General features: G+C 29.2%; 2 protein-coding genes across 2 annotated transcripts in view; one reads left to right on the top strand and one right to left on the bottom strand.

Moving 5' to 3' along the window:
• The first annotated feature begins 4,582 nt into the window (after nt 1–4,582).
• LOC108724581 (puromycin-sensitive aminopeptidase-like protein) lies at nt 4,583–12,512 on the top strand. The gene is made up of 10 exons (XM_018451014.1): nt 4,583–4,882; nt 7,241–7,545; nt 8,024–8,182; nt 8,756–9,055; nt 9,859–10,051; nt 10,233–10,389; nt 10,476–10,557; nt 10,831–11,014; nt 11,291–11,518; nt 12,309–12,512. The coding sequence occupies exons 1-10, from the start codon at nt 4,583–4,585 to the stop codon at nt 12,510–12,512; spliced, it is 2,112 nt and encodes a 703-aa protein (XP_018306516.1).
• Nucleotides 12,513–12,548: 36 nt separating this feature from the next.
• LOC108724582 (uncharacterized) overlaps nt 12,549–13,549 on the bottom strand; it is a 46,507-nt gene continuing 45,506 nt past the window's right edge. Inside the window, 2 exon segments of the mRNA XM_018451015.1 lie at nt 12,549–12,626; nt 12,701–12,853. Of these exon segments, the coding sequence (XP_018306517.1) occupies nt 12,549–12,626; nt 12,701–12,853 (231 nt within the window).

Genomic DNA, 13,549 nt, shown 5'->3' on the forward strand with positions numbered 1-13,549 from the left:
AATAAGGTTTTGTAATTATAAAGTAAGATGTGTTATTATAATATAAATTGTGCTTTTAGAATCATGAGCTTATAATAATTTTTATATCTTTTGCATTTTGCATTTCTATATTTTTATAAGATATTATTATTAGAAATTTTTGTTAAGTGATGTAATAATAAATATCAGTTATTTCTTCTATACATATGAAATTTGTCATTAAGTGCTGAAATGAAATATCTTTTTGCAAAGTAAATTGTAGCACGTAAACTTCAAATTCATTCATAAATATATCATATTATATATTCTAAATTAGAAATAATAAATATAACGATATCTTTATTTTATGAAAGACTCAACATAAAAAAGCTGACCAATTTGTTTAAGAGTAAGAGAGTTGAATGTTAAGTTAATTTCTCAAATTCATTAAAAAAATCAATTAGATTTTTTATTTGAAGAACAAATTTCATTTTGTGTTAAATCAAATTTCAATTTGTGTTAAAAATGAGAAATATGATTTTTTTTTAAAATACAATATCATTATATGAACGACCTAGTCTAAACCTGAATTCAAAATATTGCGCAACTACGTTGTTTCCTCTTACAGTAGAGAAAACGACAAAGTTGTCGCGCTCTGTCTCTTGACAGTTGCGCGCGAACCGTCGAACGGATGCTCACAATTAGTGTGATGGTCGAAATTGCAATGCCATCTCAAATTTCTCAAACTATCTAAGACAGTTATATCTCTTTTAGGATGCAAAAAAGTCAATGTAGCTGATTGCTTCGCAAATGTTTGTAACGTGGAAACATATAAGTGCAACAAATTTACGTAAGTGATAATGAAATAATTCCCCAGTAAAAAGTGAATTGTCTGCAAATAAAAAACACGTGGTCAAATATTATTTGATTTGTGTTTGCTAAACTCAGCATAGCGCTTCGTAATTAAAATACAAATAAGGCAATTACATTTAAGATTATAATTTATCTTGCGTGATTACCACAAATATGCATATCATTTAATATATATTACTTAATTTAGTATCTATTATTTAATGATCAAAGATTTATGCCTAAAAATTCATGATTTAAGTAATTTAAATGATTCACTTCATGATAAATCACAAATTCGAGAATCATCAATTTAATTCCACATTCACGTTTCTTTGACACGCTCACTCGAATCGTTTAGAATGTAAAATTACTTTTAATGATTGTTTTTATCTGGTATAAGCAGAACAAAAAGTTTTCTTGATACAATAATTTTGTGAAAACTGTTATTTTTATCTTAATGCGTACGAAAATTTTGTCGATTAGGAGCCAAATAATTTCACAATTTTCAAATTTAAACGATATATATTTATATAAAATAGGTAGGGTTGGCAAATGTTACTTTTCAGTTACTTTGTCGTTACTTTTTATAGTAAACAATTTGATACCGATGTTGCAATTTTTTACGACGGCAACGCTAACTAATTAAACACTAAGATTGTGCTAAGGTTAGAAAAGTCACTTTGGAAAGTAATTTGTCACCATTACCATTACGCTTACTGAAAAAAGTAACGAGTAAAGCGTAATGAGTAAAAAGTAAAGCGTTACAAATTAGGAATTATTTTTTTTTCAGTAATGAATGACTTTTTTAACCCATTACAAGTATAACGATTGACTTTTCTAACTCTGATATTAGCATTACCGTCATAAAAAATTCACAATGTCATTACCAAATTGCTATTACAACAAGATAACAATCAATAAAGTAACAGCGTTACAAGTAACGCGTTACTTGCTAACCTTGAAAATAGGCAAGTTAAAACGTGAGGTATCTTTATCATTGATTTTATCATTTTCCTTGTATCTGTTTTAAACATTTTAACAAATTCATGTAAATAATAATATTTGTTTTAAAATAAAATGAATTTAGATTATTTAATACAAGTTAGGATATGTCGGATAGCTTTTGAAAAGGTTGATCATCTGTTTATTCACTTCAAGATCAAGTAAATTTATTTTGTATTGTCATATACTTTCACGTCGAAGTCTCGCAGACGAAAGCTCAGTTGTCATCTCGCGATCAGTAGCGATCTTTCTTTCGGAGAAAATCTATCTTCCTGTTTGATCTCTTACGATTATTCGAAAAGGCTTTATAAATTTAAGCTTTTAAAATCGAGCAACGTTTTGAATTTCGTTTGCTTGTCCATGCAGTCTGTACACTGAGAAAAAAATTGTTTATTTGACTAAATTAATTTAGTTTATTTTTATTTTATTCCGATGAAGAATGTACGTATTTAAATTAAACATGTTATATTTGACTTACATATATTTTTCAACGAAAGAAATCAAAATCACTAAATTAATTGAGTCCAATGAACAATTTTTTTTCTCAATAGTGATTATACTTGATGACGTTTATTGTTATTAAAATGCTATGATATCATTCCTCTTAACGTCGAGACACTACCATGTCTCTTAACTCGGTGCGTAGTTATTGTATACCGACTGCATTTTCTATTTGTCTGAGAAAATATGAGCTATGAAATAAATGCTATTTATAAAACGTTGAGAAAAATCGTTACGCTTTGTCTCGCGTGACCGACCCATCTGTCTCGTTGTCTGTATGATTTCGTTTTTTTTTCTTCACCGAAGCTTAGTCTACTTGCAGATATGTATATTTAACTGTATATAATTCTCGTGAATTTTCATATCTTAAAGGTTTTTGCAACTGGAATGTGACGATGCAATCGCCACATGGATATTCGTATTTGATGAAAAATATATTTCATATTAATTTTTTTGTATATTGATACTAGAAGAATGTTGAAAAAATAATACTTTTTATATAAATATTTAAGTAACATTTCATAAAAACATTTTGTATAGATACAGTGGCGGATTTACATATTTTTGCACCCTGTAGGCCCTATACTTTTTGGTACTCCTTTTAGACAAATAAACAATAAAAAAGATATCGAAAGGTATCACTTTTTCACCAAAACATGAAGATTTTATTTTTGTACGCCAAAGCACTATTTCAAAGTATCATATTATGGTAAAAATGCGTCACAACTGGCAATCCTGCACAAATATAAAATTAACTTTCTGTTTGTTCTTTTTCGAAAAATTCTGTACCAGTTCTGTACTAGTTCTGTACTAATGCAGTATGTTAGAGTGAAACAAACTATAGGTCTGTTTTTTATTGCTGCACTCTGAACCAGTGCAATAAGTTGAAGTGAAACAAACGTATATTTGTTTCACTGTGTATACCAGTTCAGAAAGTGCAGTAATAAAAAACAGACTTTATACCTGTCTCACTCTAACTTACTGCATCAGTGTACACCAGTTCAGAACTTGGTGTGGAAAAAGAAAAATTTTTAATTTTGGTCCCTAGAAGGATGGCGCTTCTGTGCCCTTAAAAGAATAACATTCCTAGGCCCGGACCTCTGTCTAAATCCGCCATTGTATAGATAGTTAAAGCATATTACAGATTTAAAATGAGTATTGAAAGTATTAAAGTTGACGTTTAAATGAGTATGTCCTCTCTTTCTGTGTCGTTACATAAGAAGGTATTGTTGGTATAGCATTTCCACAGCAATTAGGTTCGCATGATATCGCATTAGCTTTGCAATTGTTTTGACCGACTTTTGCATGCTATTTCATTGCAAAAGGTACTAATTCTAAATATTAGAAAAAAAAAATGAAGAGTAAGTTAAACCGAGATTAAAATTAATCTACATTGGTGAAAGCGAATATTAGGGTCCATATTGGGACACTTTCTTTTCTATATTTTCCTCCTTATATTTATTCGTTGGCATAGATAATAATAAATACGCATACAATATAAACACATGCAGATTTATTGTCTATATGTATATGTATGTACATTTAAAGCAACCGTTAATTACTATTGCATTTGTAGAAGTCTATATTTACTACTTTACACACACACACACACACACACACACACACACACACACACACACACACACAAACTATTCATGGAAGTCGTCAGCGTATGTGCAATCTTCTACGGTAACATTTTATAAATGTTATATTTGATACTTAAAATTTTATGCAAGAAATAAAATACTACGTTAATCATCGATTTTATAAATGTATTTATATTTCGCGGAAAATTCAATCTTGATTTCAATAATAAAATCTTTGACAAACTGAGACTTCTTTATAAAATTTTTTTAATTTTTTTGTTGTTTATTAGATTTTTTAAAATATTTAAAGTATAAAAGTATGACAATAGAAATTGTACGACAGTAATTAGGATTACGAAAGTAAGTAAATTTTTAAAAAATACAGTAAAAATTAATTATATAATTTCGCTATAAGACTCACTAAAATATTATATATAGGAATAAATATAAAAATAATACGCGATGAGAATAGATATAAAAATATAACGAGGTAAGTAATATTTGATGACGTGGCGTAGATAATAAAAAGTAATGTTAACTCATTTGTATTTAATTATGCTAGACAATATTAGTGCAGTTTACACACTACTGCAGAAGCGATAAAACTGAAAATGTACGTGTGTACTTTTTTTGCCTTTTTGTCAGTTATGTATATGACTCAGTCTTGTAGGGTTCTGGCAACGATGGACACGAATACGACTATGTTTAAACGCAAAAATGGCTGTACAATTCCTTGGTATTGCGCCTCTTTGCTGGGCATTCTTTTTCTATTCAGCTTGACCGCTACCGGTTTGTTAGTGTATTATTTCGCACCTTGTCATGAGAAGCAAGTTCCGACAAGCACGGAAACGGATATTTTCTCTCCGATTATACCAACAAAAATACATATAGATATTAGATTACCGAGAGACGTTGTGCCGGAGTTGTACGAATTATGGCTGATACCATTCATATGGGAAGGCAACTTCACCTTCCACGGCGAGGTAATGCTTTTTAATTTAGTAACATTTTTTATTATAAAAATATTAATAGACTCTCAAAATTAACAAAAACATGAGACAGGCCAATAAGAGTACAACGTGCAATAAATTTTATAGTTGTTAAATTTATTACGTGTTGCGATCTGCATTGTACTACTCTCATTGGCGTGTTTCATGTTTTTGTTTTATTTTTTTTATAAAAAATAAAAAATAGTTTAAACGTATCGACAAACGCATTCTAACAAATATTTGTATCTGTATCTCTTTTTAAGAAAAAAATAATTTTAAAAGAATTACATGTGAGAATTGAAAGTGTGGCATTGTATTATTCGACCTCTATTGTAATGTAATCTTTTAAAGTTCGCAGAATTGTATTTTTTATGTGTACAGATTATTTCATGGTTATTTTATTACGTCTTTTTTATTTATTTAGACAAAATATATGCTAAAGTGTTACTTATCGAAATATTTTTTTTTACGTTATGACTTTGTTACAATTATCCATAGACAAATCAGTTAGACTGCGTTATGAATGTTACTTCTTATTGAGAACTATAAACATAATGTTTTTCTATGTATTTAATTCTTAATTCGATACATAAGAATTATTACTATTATAAAGACACGCGCGGTCAAGTTACATTCGAGAACAACATCCAAGTACTTCCATATATTATTTTATCCTTGTTGTTCACCGAATGTTAAAAAAGGTTAAAACGATACATGAATAGTGTTTACGAACGTGCCTTTAGTAATTAATGTAACTATCATATTTAAATTCTAAATTTATGAAAAATTAAGCAAATCACCCCATTCCATTATGCGTGCCATTCTTAATTCCTGTAAACTTTGCTTTTATTCTCTTTACTTTTCTGTGAATTGTTTGTTCTAATTCGAGACCATTTTTCGAATTGCATGGGAAGGAGAACATTTTACTGCGTATATAAAGGCTTGTGACTAGTTGCCGCAGCGACTCGTATAGGTTCGTGACATCATACCTAAGCGAGAAATGACACATTGAAGTTTCTTGTATGCCACTTGTAAAGAGAATTTGAATAAACAAAATAATAAGATCGCTTTAAAACACTTATAAAAATGGGCTGAAGCTATTCTTACTTCCTGATAGTCAGTAAACAATCGTAAAAGGAGGCACGTGAAGTAAAAATGAGTTGTACATTAAGTAAATGTTGGTAAACGCACTTTACGCCTTTTAAGCAACTATTTGACTGTTGGAAAGGATAAGAATAACTTCAGCATGTTTTTCAAGTCTTTTAAAGAGATCTCATTATTTCGTTTACTCCAATTCTCTTTATTTACAAATGGCATGCAAGAAACTTTAAAATGTCATACTTCTCGCTTATGACGTCATGATCCAATATGGCGACAAGGGCCTTAAAGAAAATTCTACGGTCACGGTATTAAAATTATGCATATGTGTATATATAGGATTCTGTATAGGTACAATATACAGGGTGTGTCAAAAATTTGAAAACGGTCGAATATCTCGAAAGCAAAGCATTTTTGAGAAAAAATGTTTCAGACAAAAGTTATAGAGTTTAAAAAGATCTATTCACTGATCACATCCCCTTGACCTTGGGTGACGTTGCCAAGGCCAGGTCAAGGTCACGTCAATTTTTTTAAATGGAATCTCCTACTTTTCATTACATTCTTGTAGCTTACCTCGAGAGCTTTTCAAAACACTATAATAAAATATTTTTTCATTAAGTATTTTTTGAGTTATAAGGCTCGAAAGTTACAATACAGTCGACATTAGCATTACGCAAGTTGTGCGACCGACGGCTAAAATCTCTTAAATGTTGTTCAGGCTCCTGGATAACATTTGTCAAGATCAAGATTATTGGAGATTATTCCTCTTATTTTCATTTTTGCACTAAAAATTTATTTTTACGTAACTTTCGAGCCTTATAACTCGAAAAATACTTAATGAAAAAATATTTTATTATAGTGTTTTGAAAAGCTCTCGAGGTGAGCTACAAGAATATGTAATGAAAAGTAGGAGATTCCATTTAAAAAAATTGTGACCTTGACCTGGCCTTGATGACGCCCAAGGTCAAGGGGATATGATCAGTGAATAGATCTTTTTAAACCCTACAACTTTTGTCTTAAACATTTTTTTCAAAAATTCTTTGCTTTCGAGATATTCGATTGTTTCCAGATGTTTGATACATCCTGTATATAATTGTAATGTATCCTTGGGCGTTGTAATAAGATGATTGAGAAAACAAGAACTTAACTCATATACATAATTAAAATTTCTTAACATTTGAAGAAATTGAACGTATTATTAATTTATTTATAAAGGGTGTCTTATAAAAGTAGAAGTATTATCGATTTGTTTAGATCAAAATTTTGATAAACGTGACAAACGATACGGATAATGTTACCTTACATGCCGTCGACATAAAGATTGATGAGGGCTTTACGAGTATCAGGGAGTACTCGTCTAACGATAAGAACAACAATAAGACTACGGTAATCGGGATTACAGAGCAGAAAAAAGATGTCGATAGACAATTTCACGTGATTAAAACGTCGAAGTTGAAAAAAGGAAAACAATATATCGTACATCTTAAGTTCATTGGATATTTGAACGACAACTTGCACGGTTTCTACAGAAGCTCATATACAGTTGATAATCAGACAAGGTAAACAATATCATAAAGCTTTGTGGATGATATAAATTTAAATTTATTGCTTCGTGCTTTAATTGATTTAATTAAATGTACTATTAAATTTAAGCGCATTTCCAATATAAAGCTGTTTTATTTGCTACTGCAATCATTAAAATAAAATTTAAAATCTAAAACTTCAATTTATATAACACATTTAATTAAATGAAGAAGCACTGTATTACAATCGTAGTAGATAAATTTGAATGTTAAAAAACAAATTTAAGTTCATTTCCTGAAAAAAAATGGAAGAAAGATATTCTTAAAATTATTTCGCTATAAAAAAAATCCCTTGATTTCTAACATTGTTTCATACTTATTATTGCAAAGTGTTTTGATAATAAAGCAATTATTCTTTGAATAATCTCGTTGTGGTCACATGTTTGATTAACATACGCCTTCAGACAGGAATTGTCGACAGGTTTGCCAAAGGTATTTAGTTTCTGCATTATAGATGGATTGCTACGACTCAGTTTGAACCGACGGATGCACGCCGTGCTTTCCCATGTTTCGACGAACCAGCTTTGAAAGCCAAATTCCAGATCAACATAGCGCGTCCCCAAAACATGACATCTATTTCAAATATGCCCAAAAAAGAAAAAACGACACCACTGTGAGTAATTGTATTATATTTTTGGATTAGCGCAGCTGTGTCTCTTTGTAAATTTGATTCATATTTTTTGGAATAATTCTGCGATTGCACTTAAATTTATGATTCAACATGTTCTCTCTTTATAATTTAGATTTTTATTCAGAGCAAAGTATTTAGAATATAAAATTTAACACAATTAATACTGTATAATTATTTAAGTATTTTACAAATAAAATTTATAAAAGTGTGTGTGTGTGTGTGTGTGTGTGTGTGTGTGTGTGTGTGTGTGTGTGTCAAATGTACAGGGTATCCCACGGGAAGGTGTTGAAACTAATCAGCAGTCATTTTCGAAAGTATTCAGTTATTGAAAAAACAAAAATTGCGCTGAAAAGAGGAAAGTTTACAATTTTTAATTTGATATTAATAAGTTCACAAAGATAAAATTTTTCATTTAAGTAAAAACATATATAATAACAGATAATTCAAAATAGGGTTGTGTGATTTTTTTCAAAGATATTAATTTTAGGACAAATTATTTAAGTGAGTGCATTACAGAGCATTTTAAAACATTCTTTTGTTTTGTTTAATAATCAGGCCCGATTTAGATACGTATGTATGGGATCACTATGAGCGATCGGTACCGATGTCTACGTATTTGGTGGCTTTCATAGTTTTCGATTTTGATGTAAGAAAATCAAAAGATGGCGACTTTAGAGTTTGGGCGCGCCATGACGCTATTGCTCAATCAGAATATAGCTTGAGTATTGGACCGAAAATGCTTAAATTCTTTGAGGACTACTTCAAGATCAAGTATCCTTTGCCAAAGATGGATATAGTCGCGTTACCAGACTTCGAAGCTGGCGCCATGGAAAATTGGGGGTTGATAACGTCTAGGTAAGATTACCGAGAGCGAATTAACGAAATTGCCATTTACCTTTATTATTATACTAGTAAGAGATTATTATTAATCCCAATATTCTAAGTAACGCAGAACGAATTTCAAAACGCGTTGCGGTAAAAATAAAGTTATTCAGATATTTTTCACAATACATTATTCTTCCAAATAGATATTTTTAAATATGTACATAATTACTTATGTATATTAAATAGATAAAGGCAATTTGGGAATTTTATTTTATTATACTTTATGCAAACATTTTCATGTTTTTTTGCTAAATCGATATTTTTTGATAAAAAGTATTTTGGTCTATGATTTCGTTGACTGCATAAACTATTATTGTATTCATTTAATAGTAAAATTTTTACTTTGATTATTTTCATTGATTAATACCATTCATTTATTAATACCATTTAATAACTTATATCACACGGATACAAAAATTTTTTTGCAAATAAATTTATGGAATAATTATATATTAATTTCTACATTTTAACTCATGATTAATCGACAAACATTAAAACAACAAGTAATAAAATAATGTATTTTGTTACTGGTAGACTTGATTTGAACTTGACAGAAAATGTCGTTGGCATACAAATAATTTACTTTAGAAGATAATTCATGCAAGCAAAAGTATAGTACTTGGAATATTAGAGGCGGTTTATAAAATTTTTTAAATTAGTTTATATATACTAATATTATTATAAATTATAAATTATATTAATAAATATATATTAAAAGACGCTAATAACTATGTGAGATATGGAAACACCAGTACGCTATTTTGTCAATTTAGAGAGACCTCGATGTTGTATCAGAAAGAGGAGGACGGTATAACGGACAATAACAATAAGCAACTAGTAGCTCTAGTATTAGCACATGAGCTCTCGCATCAATGGTTTGGGAATTTAGTAACTCCAAGTTGGTGGTCTGATCTTTGGTTAAATGAGGGTTTCGCCAGTTACATGGAATACATTGGCATGAATGCGGTAAGCTATACGGGATTAAATTTCGTACAAAATGTCAAATTGTAACACTATGTGTTGGTAAATTGATTTAAATTGAGTTTTTAAAAACTTGATTTAAAAACATGTAAAATGCTTTGAACTCGTTTGAGCCTATTCTATACATTATATCATAATGTAAATTTCATATTCGTGAAATATGCAGGTGGAACCGGAATGGAGGGTAATGGAACAATTCGTTGTTCACGAATTTCAAAGTATATTTAATTTAGATGCTTTAGAATCTTCCCATCCTATATCCATTGAAGTCGATTATCCGGATGAAATCAATGAAATCTTTGACACCATTACTTACGTAAAAGGTTTGTGACAATTTATGACGATCTATGAATCGGGATGATTATATCTAAATAGAGCTGTGTAACTATATTACATTGAAATTATTCAGGTTCTGTCGTAATAAGGATGATGGATCATTTTCTCACAACAGATGTTTTTAAGAAGGGTCTGACTAATTATTTAAATGAAAAGTAAGTGAAGATTAATTAGAAAATTTTTATTATAATCGTATAAATAACGATTTAAAAATAATAATACTGTCCCTTCCAATATCATTTTGCAACATGATTATATTACGAAGTAATTATTACATGTAATTACATGTAATATTTTGATATCATGTCATAAATGTAAATAAATTTTTGTAATGTTATAAATGTAAATAATATTTTAGCAATGTTACAAATGTGAATATATTTTTATGTAATTCAAAAATAATTATTGACAATTCTATGTGTTTTTAGAGCCTATCAAAGTGCTAAGTCAAATGATTTATGGTACGCTTTAACCAAACAAGCTCATAAAGATAAAATACTTGATCCAAACATAACTGTTAAGAAAATAATGGATACTTGGACTCTGCAAACCGGCTTTCCCGTAGTTACTGTCTTACGAAACTATAACAATAGTAGTATTAAACTGACGCAGGTATGCTAATAAATACACATGAAATGATGATTTAATAAAGCATGACTTATTTTAATAACAATTATTACTTAATAAGTAGAAGTGTCTTATTCGTAATAATTCTCTATTCAATATTTTCTTTATTTTAAATACAGATATTGTTGTCATAAAATATCATGAAATATATAATATTATACATTATAATGTTATTAATAAGATACAGTTATTTGATTAATGAATTGTTTGATAAGCGATTTATATAGCATTGTATATGCATCATCTTTCTGCTTCTCGCAGGAACGCTTTCTGCTTGATAATAATGTTACAAGAATCACATCTGATAAGTGGGAACCATTATGGTGGATACCAATCACTTATACGACTGAGAAGCAATTAAACTTCAATAACACTCAACCTACAAAATGGATGAAAGCAGAACGTTCGATCACTCTTAACGATTTAGATGTGAACCCGTCTCAATGGATACTTTTTAACGTTCAAGAAACTGGTAATTATTTCTCTGTGGTAAAAATAAAAAAATTTCTTATAATGTGTAATTTATTATTTATCTTTGATTTTTTTCAAAAAATTATTACAAATAATTTGAATTAATTCTATTAATATCTCTTTGAAACTTTGTTTTAAATTTATTAAAAATATTTGGAGAATAAATCTCCTGGTAATAACATAAATTTTTTGTTTAAAAAGCAATTGTAAATTGAAATCGAAGTTGTTGATACTTTTAGAAAAAATAATGAAAGTTGCTGATACTTTTAGAAAAAAAATATACTTCCGATAAAATATTTTAAAAGGTGATAGAATTATTTATTATTTGAAATATGAAGAAAAAATATGATAATATTCAATATTGTGCTTATGTGATAGGATATTACAGAGTGAATTATGACACGACAAACTGGAAGCTGATAATAAAACAATTGAATAATATTAAAAACTTCAAAAATATTTCGGTGATTAACCGAGCACAATTGGTCGATGACGCTCTTAACTTGGCTAGAGCTGGCAAACTCGATTATGATATTGCTTTCAATGTCACGTCTTATATGGCCCATGAAACCGAATACTTGCCCTGGAAAGCAGCTTTCCGGTCCCTAAGTTACCTCAATAATATGTTAATCAAATCACGAGGTTACGATAAATTTAGGGTAAATTATCGTCGATCAAGAGTAATAGATATCTGTGAGAAACAAATTTCAATGATTGTTTAATTTGTTTCATGACATTAGTATAAAATATATAGGTATGTATAATACCTTATTAATTCTAATCTTTAATATTGTTTAATACCTTTCAGTTGCACATGTTAAAGCTACTTAATAATGCATACAAGCAAGTCGGTTTCATTGATAAACTGGAAGATCCTCAGATGACAGTCTTCAATCGAATTAATATTTTAAATTGGGCATGTTATCTCGACCATGAGAATTGCGTTATGAAAGCTGTGCAATACTTCAAATATTGGCGTAACACTCCTAATCCAGATATTAATAATCCGTAAATAGAAATATCACATATCATATAATTTAAAACAGAATTATCTGTTGGTACACACTGTTACATTTTTCAATGCACATGATCGCAGTTCTAAGTTGTTTGATTCATCCTGCTTATGCTAAATATATTAATTGCAATACTAATTTTTTCGCTATTTTTAGAAAATATGTAATAAAGCAATTTATTTATTACAAATTTTGTGTTTAGGATTCCACCGAACTTGAGGAGCGTGGTTTATTGTACGGCCATTCGCGTGGGTGGACAAAGCGAGTGGAAATTCGCTTGGCAACGGTATTTAGCAGCCAACATTGGATCGGAGAAGGATCGTCTTTTGCAGACATTATCCTGCACAAGAGAGATATGGTTGTTGAATCGATATTTAGATTGGGCTGTGACGGAAAATTCGGGAATCAGAAAACAGGATGCTACTCAAGTTTTTGAATCGGTTGCCAGCAACATTGCAGGACAGTCACTCACGTTTGATTACATTAGAAACAAATGGAAGGATCTTAGGGAATAGTAAGCATTCCTTTATTTATATATACAGGATGAAATAACGTACACTAATCATACAATGCTATTCCTAATAAAAAACTGAGTCGAAAAGTCCTCTACCATTTTGCAATTTTCGCAATAGTTAACAAGATATTAATTACAAAAAATCGCTGAATATTGGTTTTCAATAATTTTTTACTCAAATACTATCAACTTTACAGAAAAACTGCAACAGACAAAAATTATTTATTTTCTTCTCATAAAACTCTAAGAATTTTTTTAGAATTTTTAATAAACTTTTTAATATTGCATTTTCTTATTTTTACCAACATGAAAAAATACGGTATTAAAAAATTCTGAAAAAATTCTCATAACTTTATGAGAAGAAAATAAACAATTTTTATCTCTAGCAGTTTTTCTATAAAGTTGATAGTATTTCAGTAAAAAATTATTGAAAATCAATATTCAGCGATTTTTTGTAATTAATATCTTGTTAACTATTACGAAAATTGCAAAATGGTAAAGGACTTTTCGACTCAGTTTTTT

This window comes from Mycetomoellerius zeteki, unplaced genomic scaffold, assembly GCF_001594055.1.
Source record: "Mycetomoellerius zeteki isolate Tzet28-1 unplaced genomic scaffold, Tzet1.0 scaffold31, whole genome shotgun sequence".
Taxonomy (NCBI): domain Eukaryota; kingdom Metazoa; phylum Arthropoda; class Insecta; order Hymenoptera; family Formicidae; genus Mycetomoellerius; species Mycetomoellerius zeteki.

What these genes read in the sequence shown, in the direction of transcription:
- LOC108724581 (XM_018451014.1), top strand. Translation starts at nt 4,583, where the DNA reads ATGGACACGAATACGACTATGTTTAAACGCAAAAATGGCTGTACAATT. An exon ending in ACTTCACCTTCCACGGCGAG is followed by an intron (nt 4,883 to 7,240) that starts GTAATGCTTTTT and finishes CGATTTGTTTAG; the next exon opens with ATCAAAATTTTGATAAACGT. An exon ending in CTGGTAATTATTTCTCTGTG is followed by an intron (nt 11,519 to 12,308) that starts GTAAAAATAAAA and finishes AATACCTTTCAG; the next exon opens with TTGCACATGTTAAAGCTACT.